The sequence below is a fragment of the Aureobasidium melanogenum genome, assembly GCF_000721775.1.
Source record: "Aureobasidium melanogenum CBS 110374 unplaced genomic scaffold scaffold_1, whole genome shotgun sequence".
Taxonomy (NCBI): domain Eukaryota; kingdom Fungi; phylum Ascomycota; class Dothideomycetes; order Dothideales; family Saccotheciaceae; genus Aureobasidium; species Aureobasidium melanogenum.
The window spans coordinates 2,147,475-2,175,460 of record NW_024470053.1 but is presented as its reverse complement, the minus strand read 5'-3'; the positions used below and the strand labels follow the sequence as shown (position 1 = coordinate 2,175,460).

The 27,986-nt window shown below is 50.6% G+C and overlaps 8 protein-coding genes across 8 annotated transcripts; 4 read left to right on the top strand and 4 right to left on the bottom strand.

Annotated features, from left to right (window-relative positions):
- Positions 1-42: 42 nt before the first annotated feature.
- M437DRAFT_37065 (uncharacterized protein) lies at positions 43-1,944 on the top strand (the record flags this gene model as incomplete). The annotated part of the gene is made up of 2 exons (XM_041019564.1): positions 43-229; positions 470-1,944. 2 exons carry the CDS (start codon positions 43-45, stop codon positions 1,942-1,944), a joined length of 1,662 nt encoding a protein of 553 aa, XP_040884829.1.
- A 717-nt stretch (positions 1,945-2,661) lies between these two features.
- M437DRAFT_36763 (uncharacterized protein) lies at positions 2,662-4,019 on the top strand (the record flags this gene model as incomplete). The annotated part of the gene is made up of 2 exons (XM_041019504.1): positions 2,662-2,836; positions 2,896-4,019. The coding sequence occupies 2 exons, from the start codon at positions 2,662-2,664 to the stop codon at positions 4,017-4,019; spliced, it is 1,299 nt and encodes a 432-aa protein (XP_040884828.1).
- Positions 4,020-5,922: 1,903 nt separating this feature from the next.
- On the bottom strand, positions 5,923-9,272 carry M437DRAFT_80442 (uncharacterized protein; the record flags this gene model as incomplete). The annotated part of the gene is made up of 6 exons (XM_041027357.1): positions 5,923-6,117; positions 6,173-6,386; positions 6,438-6,935; positions 7,014-7,345; positions 7,491-7,581; positions 7,690-9,272. The coding sequence occupies 6 exons, from the start codon at positions 9,270-9,272 to the stop codon at positions 5,923-5,925; spliced, it is 2,913 nt and encodes a 970-aa protein (XP_040884827.1).
- Positions 9,273-9,958: 686 nt separating this feature from the next.
- M437DRAFT_71589 (curved DNA-binding protein) lies at positions 9,959-11,408 on the bottom strand (the record flags this gene model as incomplete). Its single annotated transcript, XM_041025707.1, has 5 exons — positions 9,959-10,149; positions 10,203-11,120; positions 11,173-11,231; positions 11,287-11,311; positions 11,378-11,408. The coding sequence occupies 5 exons, from the start codon at positions 11,406-11,408 to the stop codon at positions 9,959-9,961; spliced, it is 1,224 nt and encodes a 407-aa protein (XP_040884826.1).
- A 1,681-nt stretch (positions 11,409-13,089) lies between these two features.
- On the top strand, positions 13,090-15,919 carry M437DRAFT_36405 (uncharacterized protein; the record flags this gene model as incomplete). Its single annotated transcript, XM_041019443.1, has 2 exons — positions 13,090-13,218; positions 13,250-15,919. 2 exons carry the CDS (start codon positions 13,090-13,092, stop codon positions 15,917-15,919), a joined length of 2,799 nt encoding a protein of 932 aa, XP_040884825.1.
- Positions 15,920-16,894: 975 nt separating this feature from the next.
- On the top strand, positions 16,895-17,134 carry M437DRAFT_37677 (uncharacterized protein; the record flags this gene model as incomplete). Its single annotated transcript, XM_041019684.1, has 1 exon — positions 16,895-17,134. One exon carries the CDS (start codon positions 16,895-16,897, stop codon positions 17,132-17,134), a length of 240 nt encoding a protein of 79 aa, XP_040884824.1.
- Positions 17,135-18,355: 1,221 nt separating this feature from the next.
- Positions 18,356-25,410, bottom strand: M437DRAFT_37039 (uncharacterized protein; the record flags this gene model as incomplete). The annotated part of the gene is made up of 2 exons (XM_041019558.1): positions 18,356-25,231; positions 25,288-25,410. 2 exons carry the CDS (start codon positions 25,408-25,410, stop codon positions 18,356-18,358), a joined length of 6,999 nt encoding a protein of 2,332 aa, XP_040884823.1.
- Positions 25,411-26,208: 798 nt separating this feature from the next.
- On the bottom strand, positions 26,209-27,834 carry M437DRAFT_37538 (uncharacterized protein; the record flags this gene model as incomplete). Its single annotated transcript, XM_041019648.1, has 1 exon — positions 26,209-27,834. The coding sequence occupies one exon, from the start codon at positions 27,832-27,834 to the stop codon at positions 26,209-26,211; it is 1,626 nt and encodes a 541-aa protein (XP_040884822.1).
- Positions 27,835-27,986: the final 152 nt, after the last annotated feature.

Sequence of the window (27,986 nt, the reverse complement as noted above, 5' to 3'; positions counted from 1 at the left end):
CTCGGTTCCAGCAAATCACGCGCCACTGAAGGCACTCGAAACATGACTGTTGAGACAGAAACCGTCAGCTCTATTCCACAATCGCAGATTGCTACCATCGACCGTTCTACCTTGGGTAGGCCCGATCTAGGAGGCTCTCTTCGCATGAAGCCCAGCACTGAGACGATACGACCGAGAAAGGAGAGAAAGCGAGCGACGCGCAAAGCGCCCTCGATTAACAACGGAACGGGTGTGTTTAACCCCCCATTGCATTTGCACCATCGTTCGTCTGTTGCTTCGTTTTCTTCCCGTCGCAGAAACATACCCACTTCCTCTGGTGAAGCCCAAGCCTCGATTGATTCTGCCGATGATTTTGAAGACACGCGTTCCGATTCGTCTTTTGCTCACTCGCCTCGTCGCGTTTCTGCTTTTCGTCGCGCTGCTCTAACATATGTACCATCTCACAATACTAATGCATCCATTCGCTCAGCCTCCTCCAAAGCCGATATATTCGAGGCCAGAGTCGCGAACGCCGTCGATGAAGCCAATTCGTCAGACTCAGACGAGACGTTTGTATACGAATCAAATCCGCCGGAGCCACAGCACAGAGCTAGTCGACATCATTCGCGCACACCTAGCGGAACATCGCTCCATAGCCAGAGCGACTTCCGCCATGGAATGCGACCTTATGGCGATCATCGTATCGCAGGCAAGCGGAGTATGAAATTCTCTAACAATCCTTATAGCGTTTTGGACAGTCCTGAAGCTATGGGCGATGGCACTGTTCGGGCCCATCATGCCAGGCATATCGGTAGATTCGGTCGTCCTGGCGGCAGCAGTCGCGCTTCTCTATACGACCCAGACTCGCCCTTTACTCAAGCTTCTAAGCTGCGCAGCACCACATTGTCTGTTTCGGAACGAGCACCCTCACGCCCTGGTACGCCACGCAGCGTACAGAGTGGTCAGCACCGACCTTCTGGCTTGTTTGGCAGGAAGACCGACAACTCACAATTTGATTTCGAAGGAGAAGGCGCAGATGACGAGCGCACGCCCATGCTAGGCAGCGTCAGAACACCGAGAAGCCAGAGAAACTATGGTAGACGCTTGAACAGCGACAACAGTATGCGTTCGATCGACTACTACGGCGTAAGAGAACCGCGATCACGATTCAGCAGAGTCGGAGGGTTCATCCTGGGCCTTCTGGTAGTCATGATGGTGACTATGGGTGCTGTCGGATTGCTGGTCATGTTCAACAAGCCCTTGACCAATTTCCATGTGGATAAGATCCAGAACGTCTTGGCGAGCGAGCAAGAGATTATGTTGGACTTGTTGGTTGGAGCTGTCAACCCAAACATCCTGAGCGTAACTGTGACGGACATGGATGTCAACATATTTGCGAAGAGCAAGTATGTCAACCCTATTGGTAGAGACAACGGTATCGTACCAGCGACAGCTCAGCGAAGACGTGATTCTGCACATGGAGAGGCTGGAGGCACCCCATGGCAGGACGAACACGGCCACTGGCACGCAGGCTCAGGCGTGGACAAAGGCACGGATCCGATCGAAGGCGACTCACAAACGATGCTCCTCGGTAGAATTCTACATTTCGACCAAGCGCTGTGCTTCGAAGGATCACCGATCAAGCGACACACTCACTATTCGCTGGGCGAGCTTCGACTTGGATATCCTGGCAACAAGACCGAGAGTGGCGGATCAGAGCGCTGGGAGAGAGTGCTCCAGTATCCTTTCGAACTCATTCTTCGAGGAGTACTCAGGTATCAGCTACCAATGAGCAATCGACGCCAAACAGCAGCCATCGGGGCCAGTGTAGTGGTGCATCCAGAAGATCCGATAGACAGTCACGGACGCATGCGCCTAGAAGAGGTGGACCACAGCGAGGCCTGGCAGTGGATAGAAGTCGATGATTTGGACGACGTCGAGACATCCATGACAGAGCTACACTAAGCTTCTCTCAAGCGTCTCGACGACAGGAGTTTTATTCTCTTTTTTCTTCAAGAATTTATGACATTCAAGACCTTTTAGCATTTGAGCGAGTGAAGGGAGGGTTTCTACAACCCTGATTTTATGGAAGGGGCTTTCTTCGTTTGGTGTTTTTGAGGGTTAGGGGCAAAGCATACAATTGGTAAGGGTGGGCAGGGGAGGTGTATAATGATTTTCTGGAACAAGAAGTGAGACTGGCTCAAGCCGAGTGTTGGACTTTTTGTATTCGAGTAGCTAGGTAGCTGGCAATGGACCTCTGGTGTCTTTGGGCTTGCTTCATACTCTGAGATCTCTCACGATGCAATGCAAGATAGTGTGTGACGATCGAAATGCACGATTATCTGTATTGACAGTCTTCTAGACATGAGATGGTAGCATGGCAATTGCAACCTCAGCAGCCTGAGGCAGCAACCCCAGGTCTCGGCTGCAATCGTTCTTTCCCGGACGTCAGTTCGTGGAGAATGAGGTAAAAGGAGGCAGTTAACGACCAACATCATCAGGCTATCAACCACTTATATCTTAGTATTTCTTTTGTCGCGTACGCAATCGGACTCTAACGACACTGATTATGAATGGGTTGAAGTGAGTCACGACAGAGACTCGCACCACGGCGACGACAGGCGCGTTATATACCTAGCCATCCGCGACTACGACACTTGGACACACCACTACGCAGCAACCATGGATGGACCAGACCTTGGACGCGTCGAGTCGCTCGACTCAAAGATACAGACGCCATCGACAATGCGCATGGGCGTGCCGCGTATCGACACGGAACCACTTATTACTGCCCTCAAAGCCGCCATTGGAGAGTCCTGGCCAGAGTACAAGTCCACCTTGTCTTCCTTCTTCCTAGGTAACGTGTCTTTTGCTTCTTCTACTCAGACTGTACATGCGCTGACTGTCCCAACATAGGAAAACTCAACCAGGCCGAATTGTCCCAAGTCACGGATCGACTCCTCTCGTACGCACCGAGCGTCTCATACAATGGTGCCCTGATCTCGACCGTCCATCTACACAACAAAATATTCGGTGCTATATACTCAAATGTCCACCGTGACCCTCCACCGGAACCCGTCGCATCATGGGTGCTAGCCACCGATGCCCCAGCCTCGGCCAGCGCAAACAAGTCCGTCCCACAGGGTGGTGGTGACAAGGCAGAAGAAAGATTAAAACGCGAAGTCATGGCTCTATCTGCTCGCGACAGGAGGAGGATCAAAAGTGCTAAGGACAACCTTCCTGTCGTGCCCCCACCAGGTCCTTTGCGCGAAAACGCTACATACGCGACTGCCCTCACAGTACCCGTTACATCCTCTCAAATACCCGATGCCATACCAACCAATGCAACATCACTCAGCAAGACAAACTGGGACCTGGAGATTCGAAGACGATACGCCGTGCCCTTGGCTTCTGAGACGCTAGACTTCCCCTCGCGTGGAGACATCCAGGCACGCATCGAGCCTATATGCTACGAAGAAGGTGTAGGCTTATCGGCAGTACCCATGACATCCGCCGCTTTGCAGGCTATAGCAGAGCTTCTTGAGACTGCCACCGAGACCTACATCAAGGAACAGTTGACGCATTGGTTCTCGGCAACACGCAGCAACGCTCCTGGAGACCTGGGTCCAATGACTGCAAAGTTCAAAGCTCAGATGCGCAGCGAAGAAGATGCCGTAGATCGAGGGCAGCTCAGCAGAAGCGCTGCCGGCTATTTACCATGTGAGCAAGAAGCTCTCGCACGAAGAGAGCCACTCAGTATGGACGAAGTACGCATGTCCATGCGCTTAGACGAAACGCGACAACGTATCGATCCCTTCCTTGCCCAGGAAATTATGGATAACGTTGAAATGGACATGGTTGACACACCCATGGCAATGACCAATGGCGACCACCACGACGAAGATAATAAACAAGCCGATGGCGATGCCATGATGATTGACGACGATGATGACTTGGGCTGGGAAGGCGCAACTGCCGCCGACAGAGACGAACTATTCGGAGTACTGGATTCTGTCCTCGCACCTGGAGGGCCCTCGTAGAACAAAGACTCCCCCTAGAATGGTGTGGACCTATACGTTTTCAATGATTCGATCCCTGTTGCCTCACCTGATGTTGGCAACTCCGATATAGATGCACCAAACATTAAAAGTACTGCTGAGCACATCTATACTGTGTCCCCAGCCAGATCGACGCGACCTCTACCCCTCAGCCCAGCTCTCAGTGGTGCTGAAGAGGAAGCAGAACTACCTTCTGCATCTACGCAAGAGGCGCGCCGCTATGAGTGCCATCTGGAGAGGCTCGATGGTAGTGGCCCATGCCAAAGGAGCTTCAACCGTCAAAGCGAATTGAGCAGGCACCGATTGGGATCTGCACACAAGCCAGCAATGCCCTGCCCATTCTGTGCCAGATCTTGGAAGGTATGGTATCAGCAGAGGCTACTTGCGCATGTAAAGAAGTGGCACCCCGAGAAAATATGGACCGAGTTTCGATGCTCTTTTTGCACGAAGACGCCGCACTCTTACAAAAGTCTTGTTTCTCATGTGACAGTCGCCCATTCAGATATGCCATTGGAGGCACGAACTCGTGCAACTCGAGGGTTCTGAGGCGATTTTTTTCCTTCCTTCCTTCTTTCTTTCGCTCTCTCGTAGATAATTCTTAGTAAAAGAACTGTTAATATTCACCTACTTCTCACGTATTCCTGCCAGATATTGCCACAACCACAGTTGTACAGATATGTAACCATCATGGAAGTTAGTCTTGTCTACCGAAGGACGACTCTTCCTGGATATACCCTTGTTTTGCATATCTCCTGTGCCATGATGATAGTTTTGTATGGCTCCCTTCCAAGAAAGGCGCCGCATTTGTAGAGTAACTCTAAGTATACGGTCGATTTGGCTACCATAGTATGATCCGGTGCAGGTGCTTTCCATCGCTCATTCCTCCAGGGAGAGACTGCCATACCGACTACTCTCTTATACCAAACCAATTCTCCCGTCCAGTAAGAAGGACAGAGCGGCTTATCACGAAAGTGGCTGCATTGTATACAATACTCGACCTATCATGACACCGAGGGCTATCGCTGTGGTCCTTGGTAGAAGGATCGATCATCAACAAATCATCGCTTCCTTTTCAAGGTTTCTCAGAGATCTTCGAGGTCTTCCTCGTTCTCAGACAAACGAGAATAAGCAAAGTTCCATGATTGTGTACTGTATCTAGAGCCAATGGTGTCTGGTCCAGACTGCCACCGTTCCTGCCCGTGATGGGAGATGCAACTCTGGCTCTCGAGCGATTGTTGTTAGTTCGCTGTTTCCTTGTGACAAACGTTTGTAGCAGAGGCCAGGCACTCTCAATAGCTGTAAGAAGAGAAGCAAGATCAAAGATGGAAAGTTTGACGCGTGTCAACAACGGTCAAGTGCAGAGATATTCAGCCCAAGAAATGCTCTTTCCACTATGAGCATCGCCAAAAGCACAGCAGCATCAGGTTTTCAGTTAGGTCGAGGCACTCTGAGTGCCACTGCTGCATACAACAAGACCAATCACGAAAGGGAAAAGGCACATAGGCAGAGGCATAGCGCACGTGGCGTAGCGCTTCGACGAGATATTACTAGGCTATAGTACAATGTTTTAGTTTCCCCTGCTCCCCCTCTGGACCCGTCCATGCAACGATAATGAGACAAGAAGAGAAAGGCCAAGAATACCACTTCAAGACCGACACCCAAGCGCTGCACACAGAACACCACCTATGAGCGAGCTTGTGGGAGGAAGGATTGTTGGAGGTGTTTGACAAGAGTCGCAATCGAATGTCGCATTGTGAGTCAGATCGACGAACCATTTCATGATAGTATGCTTGTAGCAAGAATAATGAGAATAGAGGGGTGGTCGTGTAGCTTCCGGCGAATGGATTGGATATGTGTTGCAGCAAATTACCACAGCCCGATTCGATCACTGATCAGGCAAAGTGGCGAGTTTTCTTGCAATGAGTGTCTGGAGCAGCTCCAACGTCTTGCGCTGCTGTGCCGCACTTTGCTCTGTGTGTTGATCTGATGCAGGAGGTGAAGGAGGACCCGCTGTGTCAGATGGCTTAGCCACCTTCTCCGCTTCGATCATCTGTTCAACCACATCGGCCGGTGCCTCGGCCTATTGAACAGTCAGTCACCCGAGTCGACAAGCAGTTAAAGTCAGTTGAACTTACAATAAGGGTGGTAAGCAGGCTGCTGACCTGATCTCCGTTGAAGTCAAGATCAGCTTGCTGATTGGCAAGACCAACCAAGTCAAGCGCAGTACGCTGCTCTGCAAACGAACGACGGAAGAAGCTGTTCTTCTCATCATGGTGTACCACCTTTCTTCTCTTGTTGGGGCGAGAGTATGTCTCGCGATTGTCGTAGTACTGTTCAGCTGCTCGGACTCTACAAGACTGTTAGTGAAAGCTTTGTCAAGAATGGATGAGAAACACTGACCGTCTGACTCTGTCTATGAAATCAAGCTTGATGCCCTTCTCAGGGAGGCGATAGACAACACCAGAAACGTCAATCTCCTCGAACTCGGACTCATCATCACTCGAGTCATTGGCTATCTCGATCACGCCATCATTTATGAAGTCGCGGTTGAGGGCGGTATCAACCACCTTTGCAGCGCGGGGCCTACGCATGTGCACTCTTCGTTCTCTTTGGAACTGTCGGTCAGCCAGACGTGGCACTTCCATCTGACGAAGCACATGTTCAGCGTGAAGGGGACAGAGCCAGTCACGAATCTTCCTGCCAGTGTGGTCACGATAAGGAGCATTTGCAAGAGGCGGGTCTAGGCAGTCGAGATGCCAGTGTGCACTACACTGGTCGCAAGTAATGATCTCGCGCCGACCAAGCGACGAGAGAGAACAATTGTAGCATAAGATAGCTTGCCCTTTAGCATCCTTTGTCTTGAAGTGGTCAGGCAGCTCCTCGTAACCAGCTCCTCTTCTATTACGCGTGTCAGTAAGTTATCCTGTATCAGACTGCTTGCCCACGCAGTGCCAATGCGATTGTTTGTCGACCTACCGAGTCTTTGTAGCAAGTTGCTCTACGAATTTGCCGTCCTTAGCGGTTGCGACACCATCGAAGTATTCGCGAACGTCTTGGGGAAGTACAAAGTTTGATGGATTGCGCTTCTCAAGGTTGAGAAGCAAAGCAGCGAAGAGGCCACGAGACTGTCTCTGGGGTTGTGCGCGCTTTGCGGTACAGCCGAAACAGTACCAAGCCTCGTTCAATTCAGGCGCATTTTGACTCAAGGGAGGATCTAGACAGTGCAGATGGAATGAACTGTCGCAGCCGTCACAGCAAAGGAGGAATCCGCTGGTATTACAAGCTGTGCAAAAGTCGTTGTTGTCAGACTGAAGTGGGGGTGTTAGTGGGAGTCTTTCGCAGAGCGGTTTCATAATGGATGAAGATCAGTAACAGCCAGCAGAAGCATCATTATCTGAAGAAAATGGATGATCTGAAGTGTGCTGGAAGGAAATGATAATAAGGAGTCCGTACCTCTTCGTTCACATCAGGGCCACTGGGGCTGGCTCGGCGGCTTGTTCCGTCCTCGTCAGCACTTTGCCCAGGTGCTTGCTTTTTGACTGGCCTTCGTGCACACCATCAGTTAGCATCATAACTTTCGAATTCTTCAGTTTCGGAAATGGCGGCCACTGATGTGCTCGCGGTGCGCATCCTCCTGAAGGTTGTCACTTACGAGTGCTTGGTTTTAGCTTTCTTTTTCGTCACCTTGGCAGGCATGGAAGCCCTTTTGGGCGTGTTGTTGCGCGAAGCAGACGATAGTGGTGATGAGACATCGGTCAGGGGCGATACTGCACCATTTGAAATGTCTTTGCTGGTGGTGCCATTGGCGACAAGTTGCACAGGTGGCACGATTAGGTTTTGGTGCGCGCTGGAAGTGGCCGGTAGATCTGGTCGCACGTGGCTTTCTTCTGTAGGAGCATCACGGTTGACTTTCTGTTCGAATTTCTGCTTCTTTGCTTGGAACTTGCGATCATTCTCGTCATTTCCTGCTTCCATGGATGAACGTTTGACAGAACCATTGGTTTCCGGAGGAGCTGCGAGCGTAGCAGAGGCAGCTGCAGATGCCGAGAATTGTGATGGGTCCAGGGGTGACATTTCTTCTTCGATAGAAGTGAGTGATGATAAGGACGAAGAGCTTGAGACGCTTGACGTGCGCGGCTTTGTTGTGGACGGGGGAAGCGATGGCGTTTGGGCAGAATTGGCAACACTCTGTGCTGATTTCTTGGGCGGCTTGAGTGAAATCTTTGGTTTTCGCGGAACCGCCTGCGTCTCGATAGAAGGGTGCGGAATCATCTCAGGAGCTAGTGAAGAAGGCTGTTTGGCTTCACTTGCAACCTCCTTGGTTTTCAGTTCTTTAGCCTTGATCCTCTTCTTGGCATGATTGATGTGCTCTCTAAAGACGAGGATTTCCTGAGGTGTAGAGGTTTGGTCGAGAATACCTTGCAGTAGACGCACTAACTCGGGCTTGGAAAAGCTTTGAAGAAAGACTTCCTGAATAGCGAGACCGAGATACTTATTGCCAACCTCGATAGACTTCTTGACGGCAGCTTTTACGATATGATGCAAATGAAGTTGTTGAGGCGTTGACGGTAGTGGAATGGCCTTGTCGAACATCTCCAGATGCTTAGCGACCTCCTCAAATTTTGGCAGGGCTTGTGAGGGGCGCTTGGCAGAAGCCGGAGGAGCAGCAGTTGGCGTGGCCGAAGCAATAGGGGTTGGAACGGATGAAGGTACAGGAGTCTCAGAGGCTGCGACGGAAGGTGTGGTAGGTTTTGGTGAAGCAGTAGACTTGACAGTGTTGGCAGCGGAGCGCGAGAGACGGGCTTTTGCAGGCTTCTTGGATGGTCGTGGCGTGTAATCATCATCACGCTCGTCGTCGACAATGACCAGCGGTTGTTCAGGTAAAGCTTCCATAGGAGCAGGAGTTGCTTCTGGTGTGCCTTGGTTGGATGCAGTGGCCGTGGGGTTGGTGAAAGACTTGCCCAGAGCGCTTTTCTTAGGAGCGTCTGGCTTCACCCTGGCTCTAACCTTTGCTGTCGGTCGACTGCCCAGCGCTTGCATATCCTCGAGGACCCCGTAAGGCCCTCCTCCATGCTCTTCAAAACTCGGTATGGGCGATGCGAGCGGCGGTTCTATCCAGTCCTCGGTAGAGCCATTCTGAACAGGAGGTTGGACGACGCTACGATTTTGGGTGGATGCTGCGGGCGGTACACGAGGACTGCGATTCCTACTCCTGGTCGACGGCGTCGAATCCATGTTGTTGTTGACAACTCTTCCCAGACCAGAAATGCTTTTACTCTTAAATGTGGTTGCGTAGGTATCCGACTTGCGGTAGTTGCGGTGTTGTGCAGGGAGGCAGGTGCGTCGAATCTGAAGCGTGAGAAGGTGCAGCCGTGACGCCTATGACTTTTTTTGGTCGCGCAAGAATCAACCTTTCCAGACTCAGTAACACGCTCGTTTGTGAGATAAAATCCTGCCCTTCTTCGCGTCGACTCGCTCTTCCTCCACTTCGAGGCCTCAGGGAGCTGTGTTTGACGTGTCGAGGTGTGTGGCTTCGAGGAATCTCGTCGCCGTGCGCCAAGGGTGAAGGGTGACCAAACACCAGCCCCTTCAACAGTCATTCATCATCACTTTGATTTGCAAATCACTCCATTTCCCATTTGATCTGCTAGTTTAATGTCTGACGTGATGCGTAATATTGCTTCGAGCTGAGTATAGGCACTCATAGCTAACTTCGATTTGCTTTTAGTGCCTGGCATGATGCTATTCTTGCCTCTTTTCCTTGATCTTCCACTCTAGGCAGTTGCGACTCGTGTCTTGTTCTGCTGTTCATGCCGTCATATGCCATCCTACTGCATCTTCATCATCAGAGACGTCTCAGTATGGCTGCTCAGCTCTGCTCAAAAGCTCTGTCCTCGACCATTCTGCATATCGACAAGTAATTATGCCTCAGTGGTCTCGGCCTGCTTAGCGGCGCTCTTCTTCTTCTTGTTCTTGTTCTTGGACTCCTTAGCAAGAGGCTGCTCAAGAATCTTCAGAATCTCCTCATCGGTGATCTTCTTGTCGGTCTTGAACTTGGTAAGGTCAGGAGTAGGAGGAGCACTCAAACGGGTAATACCGTTCTTGGTGACGGCTGTTCCATGGTTAGGAAATGCTGGCTTCATGGAAATTATCAATGCCACTTACCAACAGTGGTGAACAGACGGCAAACAGCCTCGTTGTCCTTGTCACCGATAACCTCGTACTGGCGGAGAACACCACCACGGACACACTCGACGACACCAACCTTGCCGGCACGCTCGTCCTCAAGCTGGCGGATAGAGAAGGGGAAAGTACCGAACTTCTTGACAACCTCGGACAAAGTAGCTCTGGAGCTGGGTCTCTTCAGGCCGTAGGTGGTGGTGGTGCGGCGGTGGAGAGTAGCACGGTTGCTGAGGGACTTGACCTTACCGGTGCCCAAACTGACACCCATCTCGACACCCCAGGCCTCACCAACCTCGGCGAGACCGTCACCTCTAACACCCTCACCGGGAGCCAAGATGATCTTCTTCTTGCCCTCAATCTCGTTTCTCTCGAATTGCCAGCAGGTGGTGTTCTCAACCAGGTTGCAGTCGTAGCTCTTGACGAGCTTCTCGAGGAGTTGAGTGATCTTGCCCTGGCTGTAAGGCTTCTGGGCACGTGCCTTGGCAATCTCCTCCTCGGAACCGGAAGCAAGGAGACCAGGGGGGAGCATGGTTCTCAAAAGGAGCTCGTTGGCGTAGTGGGTAGCGAGGAGAAGGTCAGCCTGGCGACCCTCGAGTTCGCCGGTGGCGTTGGCGGAAGAGGGAACGATGATCGAGTCGCAGACAATGGCACCAAAACCGTCAATTTGAGCACCGAGCTGGATCTTGACGCACTCAGCGGCCTTGAGCTCGACGGCGGCCTCCTCGGCGTCTGACTTGAGGGGAGTGTAGGGGGTGACGAAAGAGCTGGGTGAGACGGTGGTAGGGTGAGCAATACCCTTTGCGATCTTCTTGCCCTTGTAGACCTTGGCGATCTCCTCCTCGAGGAGCTGGTCACCCTTCTCGCAAACCTCGACAATCTTGGCACCCTCAGTGCACCATCCTTGAATGCAAGTCAGTCCTCGATCTTTTGTCGTTTGCGTCACGCCATGTACCTGTGACAGCCTCAAGAACCTTCTGAGAGATCTGAGCGGCGGTCTTGTACTTGGTAAGGCTAATTTCGGAGTCAGCTGGCGTCGTTTCTGAGGGAGTCGAGGGTTGGGCCGCACGTGTCTGGGTTGTTCAGACTGTAGTCTGCTCGCAAAGGCAATTAGCTTCTGAATTTTCCTGTTCGCCAGAGCACGACAGAGGAGCGCATACCAATCTCGACGGGAGCTGCGGTGGTGGCCATTTTGTAGATCTAGATTGAATATCAAGCTGATCTGGGGGGTTGTGTATAGAAGTGTGTAAAGAGTTTTGACGTGGTCGCAGAGAACTTCGGTGGTTTGCAGTGCACAGCTGCCCGCGCGCACCAATTTCGGCGCCTCGATTTGTGCGGGGCATCGTGCTTTGCTTCATCCTATGACGATGCCTTCCGATTGCTATGGGGAGCCCCTCGTCTCTGATCTTGGACGAGATCCACAGAGGACACCGTAAACTTGAGGCTTGAGCTCTTTACAGCTGAGCAAGCTCACAATGACTATGCTCGTAGCCAATCATGTTTCGAGTCTCTACAGCCAGCTTCTATATTCATCACACTCTGCTTGGTGACAATGGCCAGATTGAGCAATGTGTTATCCTGATGAACCTCAGAGACGCGGCCATGTTCATTCTGATAATCTATCAGCCGTACATGCATTTGAACAGTATCAAATCAGGTTCCAGCTATCAAGGTACTTTGACAACTCAAATCTGTGCCTTGCAATCTATCCTTGGGTGCCTGAGCTGCATACAGAGAGCAGTTCAAAACGGAATAGATTGACAGGGGTACAAGTATATTTTGTCACTGGTCAATGTCCATATTGGCTAGCGAGCCATGGAAGCATCTGCACCTTTGTTCTATAGAGCTCTGACAGGAGACCGAAGCAACCAGCAATGTGACCAAGCCAGAATTGACTTGTGTTGTGTTAATCGTCGATGTAACATGGGGGACTTGTTTTCATAAGCTGTTCATTGGTGCAAGACTAGTCGGATACGAGGGGTCAACTTGATCACTATATCAAGGCAGGCAAAGCTAGACTCAACAATCACTCCCTTCACCTTGAATATCCTGGTTAGAAAGTGAGAGGAGTGTTTCATTACGACAGGATGACTTGCGCGCTTGTTTGTTGAGCCAAGCCCTCTTTTTTGGGCGCGATTCAGCTGATAGTTAGCGAACGTCAACATCTTCTTATTCAACGCACATTCAGCTCCAGATTCGACAATTGTCAGCACATGGAGCAGGTCGCTATGCTCACAGCTTATGGAAACAGATGCAATGGCAGGAATCAGTGCTCTGTAGGAGTGCAGGTCTAGTGTGTTTGTAAAAGTTATGGTTAATTGCTTGCACATCTAGAAGCAACTCTCTAACTGCCAGGCAGCATGTGTTCCACAGGATTCGATGGACGTTCTATACACGTGACCTCCCACTAATGGCCAGAGCGGGCCAACCGTCGGTGCACACGCCCAACGCGCAACACACGTCACTCGCACAACTTGTAGAATCTTCTAACCTGGTGTTGACAAAACCTGTTCACATACACAATAAAAGCAACGGTATGGGTCAATCGCCGTGACTTTGACTTTGAGATATTCCCCACCTGCACCGTCCGTCCAAGAATCACCCTACAAACAGCGGGAACAGCCTGGATTGTGAGGTCAATCCCTGACAGCATTCAGAGGTATGTACAGCGTTCTGTTGCATTCTATGCTGTTTTTGCTGGTCTGCGATAAGCTACATCTCAGGTTCTCGAAGCCTGTGTAGCTCCAAAACTGGCATGTATGCCACGATCTCATCTTATCGCAGTGTCAAGAGCAACATGCATGTTCTTCGTTTACGGTGCGGGATGCTGACCAACTGTTCAGTTCACGTCAAACTGCTGCTATAAGGAACCATGGCCAACCGTCCTCCAAACCCCCGACTTGGCTCGATCAACCCTGTCTTTGACCCCAAGAATACAGAGATCCCCGTCACTCCTGGTGTGGACGTCACTGGTCGTACCTCTTTCTTCCAAACTCACAAAGTTTCTTCTCCTGAAGTTGCGTCGCCTGAAGGTACTGGAAACGCAATCTCTATCGAATGGACACATGACTAACTCGGGTAAAGGCCAGAATGATGGTGCTGGAGAAGACGTGCTTCGTCGTCTTAGTTTGAAAGGACATCAGCAAACCACTGACCAAGCCGATGTTGACCCCAAGGCCGCTCACCCGAGCCTGAATCTCAGCGGTCAAGTCATCAGTGCCTTCTTCACCGTGCCTCACAAGATCGGCTATGCTGCAGGATCAGAGTGGGAACTTCAAAGCCGCAGAGGTACATCTGCACTGTTCGACTCATTCGCACATTTATCTTCACACGATTCTCCTTGGAACCACACACTTGTAGGCTGGACTGGAGAGATTCAACCAAAGACTCGCGATGGTGATTTCAGAGAGGACATCAACGTATCATCAATGAACGTAGCTCCTCTCAACAAGGCATCTGCCCCAATCCCCGTGGACTCGAGTGCATCTGCGCCCGAACCTGGTTCAACCGAAGGCATGAGAATCTCTAAAGAAGACCGCCAAAAACTGGAGAGAATTCTGGACCGTGATCCCCAAGGTAGAACACTACCCGTCTGGCTGGCTGATGAGATGGATGGCGACGTGGCTGTCTTGAAGGACCAAGCCAGATGGCGCCGTTATGCTGAGCACGAACTATACACTCTGTTCCACTACAAGCAGAATGAGCCTACTGATGGCCGCTCAATCCGCAAGGCTTGGGCCGACTACTTCCGCCTGAACAAGGCCTTTGCTGATACAATTCTCTCGACCTACAAACCCGGAGACATTGTACTCATCCACGACTACCACTTGCTTCTGCTCCCTGGGCTGCTCCGTCAACGTATTCCGAACATTTACATAGGTTTCTACTTACATGTGCCATTCCCTAGTAGCGAGTTCTACCGCTGCTTGAGCAGAAGAAAGGACATTCTCGAGGGCGTTCTCGGAGCCAATATGGTCGGTTTCCAAGCCTTCAGTTATTCTCGCCACTTTTCATCATGCTGTACCCGAGTCCTTGGATTTGATTCTTCGGCAAACGGAGTGGATGCTTATGGTGCCCATGTCGCTGTCGAGGTGCTCCCCATCGGAATTAATGCCGCAAAGACTCACGAAATGGCATTCAGCGATCCTGCGGTTGACGAAAAGATCGCCGGCATCAGGGAGTTATATGCTGGCAAGAAGATCATTGTTGGTCGCGATCGTCTGGACTCTGTTCGTGGTGTCGCTCAAAAGTTGCAAGCATACGAAATCTTCTTGGAGCGTCATCCCGAGTGGCACGACAAGGTTGTCTTGATCCAAGTGACCAGCCCGACCAGTGTCGAAGACAAGGAAGAAGGCACGGATAGGACCGCCAACAAGATCTCCGACTTGGTTGCAAGAATCAACGGCACTTACGGATCCTTGAGTTTCACTCCTGTCCAGCACTACCCTCAGTACTTGTCAAGAGAAGAATACTTCGCACTTCTCCGCATTGCTGACGTTGGACTGATCACAAGTGTCCGTGATGGAATGAACACTACCGCGCTTGAGTACGTCATCTGCCAGAAGGACAACCATGGCCCCTTGATCATCTCTGAATTCTCTGGAACTGCTGGCAGTCTGGGTAATGCTACTCACATCAACCCCTGGGATTTGGGAGGCACCGCAGACGAGATTCACCAGGCTTTGGTTATGGACCCCAGAAAGAAATACGAGATGCACAAGAAGTTGTACAGAAATGTCACAACCAATACTGTGCAGACATGGACAAACAACTACGTCAAGCGTTTGCTGACCAATCTTACCTCGTTCAACCAAGCGGTTGCGACACCTGTCTTGGATAAGACCAAACTCCTCACCCAATACCGCAAGTCGGACAAGCGCTTGTTCATGTTCGACTACGATGGCACATTGACACCTATTGTCAAGGACCCACAGGCGGCTATTCCCTCCGACCGCGTCATCCGAACCCTCAAGACTCTGGCCTCGGATCCTCGCAACGCTGTTTGGATCATCAGTGGTCGTGACCAAGCTTTCCTGGACGAGTGGATGGGCCACATCTCAGAACTTGGTCTCAGTGCTGAGCATGGCAGTTTCCTTCGCAAACCCAAGAGCGAACACTGGGAGAATCTGACAGAGAAGGAAGACATGTCTTGGCAACAGAAGGTCATCGACACTTTCCAGCACTACACCGAGCGTACCCAAGGCAGTTTCATCGAGCGCAAGAAGATTGCATTGACCTGGCATTACCGTCGTGCGGACCCTGACTGGGGTGTGCACCAGGCCCAAGAATGCCGCAAGCTGCTGGAGAACACTGTTGCCAAGGAGTATGATGTGGAGGTCATGCCTGGTAAGGCCAACCTGGAGGTTCGCCCCAAGTTCGTCAACAAGGGCGAAATCGCGAAGCGTTTGGTTGAGGAGTACGGCCACGAGCAAGGCATGGCACCCGAGTTTGTCTTGTGTCTTGGAGATGACTTCACCGATGAAGACATGTTCAGATCGCTCAGCAACTCGAAGCTACCCAAGGAGCACGTCTTCTCGGTCACTGTAGGCGCAAGCTCAAAACAGACTCTGGCTAGCTGGCACCTGCTTGAGCCATCAGATGTCATCTCAGCTGTTGCTATGCTCAATGGCTCGGTCGATGCACCCAACGTTGGACCAATCTCTGTTGTCGAGGGAAGTGTTCCCGAGACGCGCAACGGATAGAAGGGTGAAGAAAGGTTTACAGGGAATTTGCTTTTATGCATTCGGCGTAGAGGTAGAGCTTCATAGGCATTTGTGGGTTAGGCTCCCGTCAGCGAGGTAATTGCAAGAAATGGCAATCATTATGAATTTGCAAAGAGTGTGTTTTCTACGATTGATGATAAAGGTCTCGACCACAAGATGGCGATAGGAGATATCGGCAGAAGTAGACAGAGTCAGCTAAGAAGGTGGCCGAATGTTTCACGCGCCGTTGGGAAGTTAGCGACAACGTTTCTTTGACGTGGCTTGCCGAGACCTTGGGTGGGATTTGTTCCAAGTCACAACGACTGCGACAAAGGGTGATTCGAAACTGAAGCAAGAGAGATACAAGCATTGATAGATGTCATGGGCCATGACATGAACCGCGATATAGGTGTTCGACTCAAGCATTAGAAGAGCAGGCAGCATCTCAAAGTAGAATATGACCCCCGCGTGGACCCCTCGCTAGCCTGAGTCAGTTGGCGAGATGGATATACAACTCGGCTCAGGGTATTATCCGTGCGGGCGGAGAAGCCCTGCCCAGGTGCATGCATGGCCTTTATCCTTCCCCCTCGAGCCCTCGCTCGACTCTCTGTTGTTCTTTCCGCATTTCAATCGCTCTTTCGCACATGCCAGCATCACTTTCATTGATCTCCGACCCTTGAACGAGCCACTCTACGACCCCTGATTCTTCTGCTCACCAGGCTGCTCTTCCATTCGTTTCACCATTGGCCTGAACAACAACCTGTTTCAACGAAGCACTGCTTACACACGTGCCATTCTACGTTCTCTCACGACGACAAATATCTTGCCATAAACAAATCAGCCTCGATCTTCAATTCCAATCCACGACTCGACATCCTATACGAGTCTCTTCACCACGCTTCCACTGCATCACGCTAGTCAAGACCCAACCACCAACCTATCCCAAACCCAAAAGAAACAACCCCAACCGCAAACATGGGCTTCATGGACTCCATCCGCGCCAAAGTCGAGCTCTACCGCTTGGAGCAGCGCTACGCACGCAGAGACAAGCGCACCACATTCACAACAGGCGCCCGCTACGTCGACGGCGAATACATCTATACCGATTCACCGGGGTCTCCCACCGGCAGCACGGGATCCTGGCAACACAGTGTTTCGTCCAAGCGTGGGCCTGCTGTCAAAGTCAAGGAATTGATGGCAAAGACTGTGAGGTGATGAACCTCTTTTGACTTCTTTTCTTTTGACTTTGATGGGGGTTTTTTGTTTATAGGGGGCATGTTGAGCATGTCAATTGGTGTTTTTACTGGGCGGGTTTCTTCTTCTATGGTGTGGTGTTTCTATCTTGCTTCAAAAAGTGGATTGTTGGAGTCTTCCTTGATGCTTTCTTTCTCATGCTTGACATGTTCTATGCTTGACATGTTCTATGCTTGACATGTTCTATGCTTGACATGTTCTCGGGCGGCTGTTTCTCTTCATGGACCACGAGCATGTTCCCGCTTTCATTTCTTGTCTTTCGTTTTGTTCTTTACATTTGCATACATACCTTCAAGATCTCACGATTATCTAACATTGGCATGATTGTCTTTTCGCAAGAGAAAAAAAACAAAAAACAGGGCTCTGACTCTGACGAGCTCTTTCTGATTTCCCCACAAGCATTCTCGGTACATTGCAATGTGTCTTTCAGGTACAGATGTCTTGTCGGCCTGGCACGCGACCCTTGGACCCTTTCTTCTCGCTGCTGTCTCAACCCTTTATCGATTGTGCTTCTCCGTGTCGACTTTTGACTTTACCCGCCCGTTTGAGTTCCCAGTCGCGTCTTTTTCCGCGTGCGCAGCTGGAAACGGTTGCTTGAAGCCGAATAAGCCAGGGTCACCCTGTTTTACGCTTGAATGTACGGTATCAGGTGATTGATTTGTGCTATATAGCTACATACCTATGGTCTAGTATCGATGCTAGTGTCTAAAGAGTTTGTAGAATATATTGTTTTCCCTTTTTCATGTGCATTGAGTGGTTTACTGCTTTTAACGAACATTGAGTATAGATTTCGAGAACACAAAAGAGTTATGAATCAGGGAAAAAGCAAGTGGGCCCGAAAAGGAGGCTTACAGACGGCGAAAGAATAATACCATACAGGCGACAATTTTCCTTCTCGTGAAGGCTCATGCTTTCCAAGAAAGAAAGTGGACAGAGAAGCAGCAAGACGCACGAAAGAGAAAAAGGTATCATTCAGTCAATTCTATAAAAGTACATGAAGAAGAAGAAAGAGCCAAACAGTACGACTAAAAGCAATCCCCAAAAGCCCACCGTCCTCTTTCCCACAAGAACACCTCTTTCCCGTCGAGAAACAAGCACCTATACAAAAACCAAAAAAAGGCATGATGCCAACTCAAAACAAACAAGAAGAAACAAATCGTCATCTCGCCAAAGTGTCATAGATCATCGAGGTCTCGTCGGCAAGGTATCTGCTTTAGGGCTAGACCGGACAGTAGCAGGCGTCGGCGTCTCTTGGCCATCAGCATGTCCGTCGTCACCCTGGTCCTGCCTTCCGCCTTGGCCGTCAGAAGCAGGAGCAGTATACCTCGACGCCTCATCAAGCACATCCTGAGAAAGCTGATTAGCTTGCTGCTGGAGATTGGTTATCGTCTTTGGTGCTTGGTTGAGATAGCCCTCAAGCATTTGCTTCAAGACATGTGCTCGCACGGGCTTGGCGAGGTAATTGTTCATGCCTGCTTCGAGACACTTTTCCTTGTCGCCGCGGATGGCGGATGCGGTCATGGCAATTACCAATACCTCACGTACAACGGGGTCAGGGTGTTTTCTGATTTCCCGAGTGGCGTTGTAGCCGTCGAGGACGGGCATTTGGACATCCATGAGGACGAGGTGGAAGGGCGTGCCTGCTTTGCTTGCTGCTGCGAGAGCATCGACTGCTTGTTGTCCATCGCCGTATGCTTCACACTTGAATCCAAGCTTCTTGACAAAGTTGATGGCGATCTTTTGGTTGATAGGGTTGTCCTCTGCAATACAGATTCTAAGCTTGTCGCGAGGGATGTGGGCGAGGCTGATGAATGAAGACTTCTTCATCTCGTCTTCGCTGGGCTTGTAAATGGCCGCCATGGAATCATTGAGTGGTCCGGCTGCTCCATTCTCAGCACCAGGTCTGATCTTCTGGAAGGGCAGAGAGAAGGAAACAGTCGTTCCAACACCAATCTCACTCTCAAGCCAAATTGTTCCGTGCAGGACTTTCTCGATGATGGCTTTGCAGATGGAAAGACCAAGGCCAGTACCGCCGTAGCTGCGTGCTGTGCTGCTGTCTGCCTGACTGAATGGCTGGAAGAGCTTCTTCTTTTGTTCTTCTGTAATACCAATACCGGTATCTGTCACGCTGCAGGTCACCTGGACAGTGTCTTCAGTCTCGTGCTCGATAAATGCTCTAATGGTGACTGTCCCCTTTGCTGTAAACTTGTACGCGTTGCTGAGCAAATTCATGAGAATTTGGTGCAAGCGAACAGGATCACTCATGACGAGCAAATCTGAAGGCATTTCAAGCTTCTCGACAGTCTGCAAGCCTCTCTCAAGGTTGGTGTAGGAAAGGGCTCTGACAACTTCAGAAATGGTCTGGGTCAGAGATAACTGCACAGAGTACACAGCCATCTTATCAGCCTCGAGCTTGCTGAAGTCTAAGATATCGTTGATGACCGAAAGCAATGTGTCCGCGCAAACACGGATGCTGTCGGCATAGCCCTCTTGCTCGCTGTTGAGGCTGCTTCCCTTGAGTAGCTCGGACATACCAATGACTCCGTTCAATGGAGTGCGCAACTCGTGGGAGACATTCGCCAAGAACGTACTCTTCGCCTTTGCTGCCTCGTCCTTGAGCTTGACCATCTCCATAGCTTTAGCTTCTGCAACCTTGGCCTTGCGCTCAGCTTCGCGTGCTTGCTCGAGAGCCTGCTTTTGCACTTCAAGCATGGAAGAGTTGCTGGCAGAAACCTTTTGGACCTTCTTGAAGAGCAATGCGTTGGCGATCGAAATCGAGATCTGGTTGACAAGCAGACGAAGAACAGTAATGTTGCGCTGGGACAGCGAGTTTGGAGGTCCTTCAATATAGATTGAGCCGAGCAGAGTATCGTCACCATGTAGAATTGGCAAGGCAATCACGGCTTTACCTTCGGGATGCTTCTGTCTCCATGATGCAGGCATGTTTGCGAATCGCTCGTCGTCAAGCACGTTGCGCAGGAATAGCTCCTCCTTGAAACGCAGAACGTAATACGTGATTTGTTTTGACAACGGGTCATCGATATCGCCGATAGGCTGGCCGGCATTGTCCTGGTAAGAAATGTCCGGTCCTCCCACAGCTGCAACGTTCCAGCCAATCTCGTCATCATTGACAACAAGACCACACAGAGCGGCTCCGGTGCTGTCAACAATGATGTTGGTTAGCTTCGCAAGCAACTTGTCGACTCTGAGTTCCGAGGACAGCACTTGCGAGGATTCCAGAATGCTGGCGAGGTCGATCATATCAAGACCAACAGCAGAGAATCCACCTTGCAGGTCATGCTGTGTTTCGTGTTGATGAGGAACGGTGGTTGCGCTTGGGCTAAGCCACTCATGTGTTCTGTCATCAGATGCCTGAGGAGCTTCGTTCTGTACCATGGAGAACGAAATGTTATCAGTTTCGACGGTTTGTGTACCTGCCTCTGCAGTTCCGATAGTTCTCGAGCCAAGAAGCAGGAATGCATGTTTCTCGCTGACATGTTCCGCCTTTGCAGTAGCGGAGATACGTCGATACGCAGAGATTGAATCTCGGATCATCGCACGTGCAGGACGAGTTGCTCCTCTCCGGACCATGAAATCGCCGTAGAGCTCGTAACACAAAGCCTCGTCAGAGAGAAGGCCATGGACTACCGCGTGGTCAAGAGCTGCCTCATACGATAGTGTAGCCTCGTCTGATCGCATTTCAATGTCAGCAATCTCCGCTCGGAGGAGATGCAACCAAACAGCAAAGTTTGTTTCATTGACGCGACTTGCTCTCTCAATCTTGGCCTTGAACTTGTAGATTGTTTTGAGCACGCTTTCGCGATCCTCACTATATGGTTCTTCGCGTAACTTCGCGGCCAAACACATCGCGATGTAGAAGTAGCAATAGTACGCATGTCGTACGCACCAGACGTTTGTGATGGACTCCAGCACAGACTTGCTGAGTTCAAGTGCCTCTCGCCAATATCCAAACCTATAGAGAATAGCGATTCGGTAGCTGTTGTAGAAGAAGAGAGGTCGAACGGCAGCAGTGGCATGGGATTGGATGAAGGAGACGTATTGTTGCGTCTGATGAGAATCATCATCGAAAACATGCGCCGCATCACGCCAATTGGTCCTGCCTTGGAGCGCTTGGATGAATTGACGTACTGAAACAATGAAGACACCCCCACGCAGATCCGTAGGCCATTCTGGGAAGTTCTCGTATTGGTACTGGATGTAGGCGCCAAGTTCTTCAAAGTTGTGAGAGGTCCATAGCTTGTATGCACACATGACGCCAACGTTCAATAGATGAACCAACTTATCGCCAGCGAGGATGGTCGCCTCCATACCGCGCTCCAAGCAAGGTATCTGATCCGAGATATCTGAAACGAAGTGTCCAAGGAAAAGACTATGCAGCGTGACGCCACGGCCAATTGTATAGGTATCGGTGTCAAAGAGGTCGAAGAGCTTCAGAGCTGTATTTCCGAGCTCGATGCCCTTCTCGATCATCTCAAAACGACCGATAGCAATCGACGCTAGATGGACAAAGCCCACAGCAACCTGTGGGAAAAGTCCCTTCTCGAGGAACAATCGCATCATCTTGAGAGTCAGGTAGTAGAACAACAAAGAGTCAGTCCAGAATCCAGCGCTGAGAAGTTCAATCATGACAGCAGCAGTTGTGAAGATATCCCGATCAACCGGCGCTTCTCTTGCTTCGAACAATGATCGGTCAGAGATATCAACAAGCTTCACGATCTCGTGGAACTCTCTGTCACACTCTTCGTAAGTCGTGTCTTGAATGTCAACGCCAAGATCTGCCAATGCTCGCTTCATGTTGAGGAAAGCAATATGCGCATCTCCTTTTTGAGCATGCATGCGACTTTGAATTATGAACGCAGGTGTTTTATCTGCAGGAACTCTGGCATTTGACATGATCTCCTTAAGTATAATCTCGGCTTCTTCAAAGAAGCCAAGATACCAGTAGGATGCAGCTGCCTTGGTCATTAGTGTCAATGTCTCTTGATAGTTGCCTTCAGGAGAGTCATCTTTCCAAGGATCGTCAGGAAGCAACATCAAACAGTGCTGGAAGAAGTAGAGAGCTATTGATCTTGCTCCCTGCTCCCGAGCAGTCTCTGCTGCTTGGTAAAGCAGATCTCTGAACGGCCCTTTGTTGAGGCTGGGTCGAGCTTGGATAGCATCTACTGCGTTACATATATGTCTGGCTTGGTCGAAGAGAAGCTGGGTAGGCTTTGTGGCGCTGTCGTAAGGGTCATGGTACATCATGGATGCCGAGATGATATAGTGCATCTCCTCCTTGCGACAATCATCAGCAAGAAGCTCTGCAGCCTGCATGTACCGATCGTGAGAAAATCTGAATTTGTCCTCATCCTCGGTGGCGACGATGATATAAGAGCTTATAGCATCCTGCAGGCCCGTCACTGGGTCCTTCTTTGGCGGCAAATATTCATCCTTCGACTGCTTGGAACAATCGCAACTCATGACTCGCTTCACGAGAGTAAAAGAAAAGGTGTTGCCGATGAAACTAGCCCAGCAAAGCACAGATTTGCAATCATCAGAGAGATCTGTCAGTCGTTTCACAAGATAGTTATTTGTCGAGAACTGATTAGCGTCCGGCGAAGAAAACTCGTCAAAGGTTTTGTCGAGGTCAAATTCCCATTGTGAAGAACGCCATGAGTAGTATATGCAATTCTTTCGATAACAAGAATCAAGCATCTCTCGGACGAAGAATGGGTTTCCCAAAGTCGCCTGCTGTATGACAGCGGCTAGGGGCAGAACATACTCGGGCGAGCGATGTAGGGTTATGGATACATATTTCGCCGTCTCTTCTTCAGTAAAAGGCTTGAGATCAATCTTCGTTGCCTTCTCGAGCAGAGGTCGAATTTTGGCTGGGAGAGTTTGTTCGTCGCGGTAAGTAAGAACAAGGACCAGAGGTATCTTGACTTGCACAATGCTAGTAAGAAGATCAAGACTCTCTTCGTCTGCGAACTGTAAATCATCCAGTGTTATGCAAATGAATTTCTGCAGTGCTAGCAATCGCAGAACATCAAGAAAAGTGCGGACAAAACGATTCGACTTGCTCGAATTGCTGCCTCCAGCTCGCAACCAATCTGATGCCGTGTCCCCATTGCTGCCACACTTCTCGCGAGGCAAACGTAACGAGGCGGTGTCCGAACTAAGGGAAGCTTGATGAGTAGGAAACTGAGATAGCAACCAGGGTGGGAGATCAAGGAAACCGGAAAGAAAGCTCCAGTACGGCTTTATGAATGTACGGATATTGTCGTGGAATGGCGTTGAGACGTCGCCTTCAGAAAAGATCTGGCGGAACAGAGAAGACACAACCCGCACTACCGGTTCGAAGGGTGCCCGTTTGACTTGATCGAATTTAGCTGACGCGTAGTAGCCATATTTTCTCGACATGTTTTGCACGTCGTGCAATAGAGAACTCTTTCCAAGACCTGCAGAACCACTGAGGCACAAAACCTCAGTGTGACCAATATGCTTGAGGCGTTGCACAGTGCGGAGAACAGAGCCGTCAGATTGACCAGTATGTGAGTTCGATGCAGAAGATCTTTGACTGCTTTCAAGGTTGTATACTGAAGGCCTGCTTTCTAATGACGGCTTATGCTCAAGCTCAGCACCATTGGAGGTCAAATTGCTCTCTTGTGAGCTGTGTTCATGCTGTAGTTTCAAGAGTTCAGTTCTATCTGCTGGAAGAGCTTTAGGCTCTTGATCAACATTAGAACCAGTGCTCTGAGACATGATTTCGTCCAGGAGCCCAGATTCATGGCGATCAGGCTGAGTGGGCGTAGATATAGAAGTCGAAGAGTGCGAACCCAAGCTTTGCAAGCCTTTCTTGGAACTCGAGATGGTCTGGGAAGAACGCAAAGCTGATTTCTCTATGACATCGAGAATTAGTTTCCGTTGCTCTTCACGTCCAATTTGCGAATTAGGCAAGTTGAAAAAGCAAGAAACATCCTTGGAACCAAGCTTGAAAGACTGCAGTGCGTCGACATCACCTTCGGAAAGTAGCCTCTTGATTTCCAACAGATCATATTTCAGGCCCGAGGAGGACTGGTAGCGATCGTTCATCTTCTTCTGTGTCATCTTCTGTATAACGTTCGAGATGATATGAGGCACATCGGCGCGTACACTATCGACTGCAGGGATGCGGCGCGATAACAGACTCTGCATAATCTCAAGAGGGTTATCCCCACGATAGGCAGGTACTCCAGTGAGCATGGTCCAGAAGAGAACACCAAGCGAATATATGTCAGTCCTTGTGTCCGGTTCAGCAGGCATGCGACCAGTCTGTTCCGGAGCAATAAATTGTAAACGGTTCTCAACACCGGCTTCAGAGGTTAGCGAGCTCCAACCAGCAGATGTAAGGCCATTTTCGAACGAGCGAGCTCCAGAACCGAAGTTGATTAATCGCACAGTTCGTTGCACCTTGCTAAAATGAAAAGCATCACCACGGAGTTCTCCATGCACCAACTCTTTGCTGTGGTGAAGGATCTCACAACACTCGGTTGAGCCAATAGCAAAATCAAGAAAGAGGCCTATAGGTAAAAGCTCCGGGTGCACAGGCAACTGGTTGAGTTCAGGTTCTCCGCGTGGGCTTACAGGCGAGGTAGGCAGTTGTGCGCGGTATAGCCCTGGACCAAATTCAACAAGCTCTTTCATATAGTCACCGCCGCTATCAGGGGCTCGCGCAATGAAAGCAACAAGAGGGACATCTCCAGGTTGGCGGGCGGGCAGTCGGCGGAACTCTACCGGGTCTATGAAATGGCGACAATCCGGATCGTCTTCTTGTTTCAACCTCTTAGCAAGACCGAACTCGCGCTCGAGGCGGGTTGTGTGACGAGATATGCGAGCGACGACATCATAGCCTTGTTGGGCGTCAGAGACGCTTCGTTCGCTCTCCTTGTTACTGTTCTTTTCTGAGTCGCGATCCTTGCGGCGTTCTCTGCTCGTGGCTTCGCTGGAGTCCTTGCTTGATTTGCGATCAACGGGTTGTGAGGCACGACGATATCCGTGGACATGCCAGTTGTCGTAGGACTGCGCTCTGGAGTCAGTAAGCAAGCTCGACGTGGTATAGACAGACTGATGACTACCGAGTGGAAAGGTGCGACGGAGTCGTCCCAATCGTAGGCAGGGGCCTCAGTTCGTAGGCGTTCAAACAGACGGGCGACCAAGAACTGCGTGTCCAGGTCGGCCTTGACTTTGGCCTCCATCATGTTCGAGGGGGCAATCGGGGCCTGATCGTGGCCGTCGCAGCCGTCTATGCAATCATGGAAGTGCTCAGGGTCCTGCCGTAAACAAAAAATTCATCGATCGAAGAACAAAGTTGAATGCAGGTAGCACCAGACCTCGTGGAGAACACGACGAACAAGCAAGTTTGGCGATGCGACAAATGATCCACAGGGCTGTTCAAGCCCGCCCTTGACGTAGCCACACGAACTTTCCCGCTGCTGAACTCGACCCACCAAACCTTATACTTCTTCCCGATATAGTACTATTCCTGTTTGATGCTATATAGCTGGCTCGTTATCTTGTTTCCAACAATACAACCACTCCTTCTTCCCAGCTTCATTTTAAGTATGGCGTCGAACACCGTGTGATGGGATGATCCAGACGACCGAGAAGCTCGTGTCAGAACGGCAGCTTGGACTTCCATATCGCTGATGCCGCCATAGATCGACATTCTCTGCCTTGGCTAAAGACCGTGCTCCGAGCCCTTCAACGAGCTACTCCGCGTGGTTCTCATATTTCGCCGCTCGTTCTCGGCTGAAAATGACTGACCCCTTAACTGCTTTTACTGCTTTCAGCTATAGAGGACTTCTGTGGACAGGGCTTGGACTGAGATTCTTGTAGTCCCTGCATACCCGTTGTTGTGAGCCCTACATATTGGTGCAGAAGCCCAAAACAAACCACAACGACTTGACACGAGAGAGCTGAACATGTTGTTGGATGATCTTTATCATTATTACTACAATCGTACAGTCTTAATATGTCTTGACATCGTGAGAAAATTTCTAAAGGAACATGAACATAGCAGCTCCCAGTGCTGCGACGAGAGCCAAGGAACTTTGTGCACCAACGACGTCCTTGCTCTTGAAAGCGGATGCTCCACTCTTGCCAGTCTTGTTGGCAGCGCCAGTGGCAGAAGCGTTGACGGCAGTGGGCGAACTTCCGAGACCGAGAGGCAGTCCCTGGTAACCAAAGGTCAGGTTCTGAGCAATCGACTGGTTGTAGCACTGTCCGTTGGAGATATCGAGATTGGTGAGGTCGTCAGGGTGCAAGAAGAACATGTACTTCTCCTGGTTCAGATTCTTGAAACCGCTGGTATCGTAGGGGAATTTATCACCAGGGTCTGTTGCAGTGGTGTTGCGCAAGAAGATACACTGCACCTGATCGGGGTAGTCGGTTGCCATCTGAGGGTAATCTCTCATGACATCGCTGTTGCTAGTGTCGGCGACAAGAATGAACTTTCTTTGAGGGAAGGTCTCGAAGATCTTGACCAGAAGGAACTTTCGGATGGAAAGTGTGGCAGAAACATCAGAGAAGTTAAGAGGACGTGTATCAAATGAACCACCAGGGTAGTTGTTGTAGGTGAAGTTCATGTAGTCTCTTGTGACTTGCTCAGGAGTGGTTGTCAGGTAGTGGAAGTGCATGTTGGGCAAGCTCTTGCTCCAGTTGGCATAGATGTCAGGCATGTTCTCCCAAGGGACGTATTGCTTAGCGAAGGAGTTAAGCAGACCCTGAGCAGGCTCGTAGATCTTGGTAACACGAAGAATGTCATCAATATCACTGACAACAGTAAGACCGGTCTCGGGTACGAGATATGCAGTGGAATTGCCAATGCTTGCACCCTCGACGTGAGTGTTCAAGCGTTGAACCTCCTGTGTCTCATTGCCGTTCATGAGGCCATTGCCGTTGATAGGAACAAAGACATCGAAATCACCCTCAACAGTGGTGTTGTATGGAAGGGTTACAGTCTGATTACCACCGCTAGGAGTCACTGCACCACCACCACCGGGTTCACCAGAAGAACCTTGCGATGCGGCAGGATCAAGGTGAATAGGAGCGACAGCTACATCTCCTTGCTGGATAACAAAGATGCTGCCAGTCACATTGCGGGCTCGGTCTGCTTCATCCGGAGGAAGTTCTGAGATAGAAGTGTTGACGAGGAAGATGTTGGCCAGGCGATTGAGGTCTGCAGTAGAGGTGTTGGGCTGCTTGTAGACATTGCCGTGGAATCTGACATTCCAGCCAGACTCGGTCCAATTGGCATAGGGGTCAAGATTGAGGACTTGAGTGGGCAATGCAGAGACCTGAGCGTCGTCGAGGCCGAGCGACGAGACGACAGCATCACCAGTGGGGAAACCCTGGAAGAAGCCTGGGACCTCTGAAGAGGCCCAAGATGGAAGTCCACTGATGGCCGATTCAATATCACTGACTCCCGACTTGATATCGCTGACGACACCGCGGCGAAGTCTCTCTTCGGTGCGCGAAGGGGAGAGGTCGACGGGCGATTCAGTGACCTGAGCTGCCAGAGCCTCGGCTTGGAAGACGCGACGAGGTGTAGGTGCTGGTGAAGCACTGGCGAAAGAGTATAGCGATGCTTGGAGCAGGGCTCCGTAAGCCAAAGAAGAACGCATGGTTGATGCCGCGGAGGCTAGTGAAGCTTGGCCTTGCTTGTGTTCAGGGACGCGTTGGCGAAAAGACTATGCGCAGGAGGAGCGACTGTAAGTTTGCAAGTATGAACCAGAGTTTTCAAGTAGACAAGCAGACACGCGACAAAAGCCAGGAG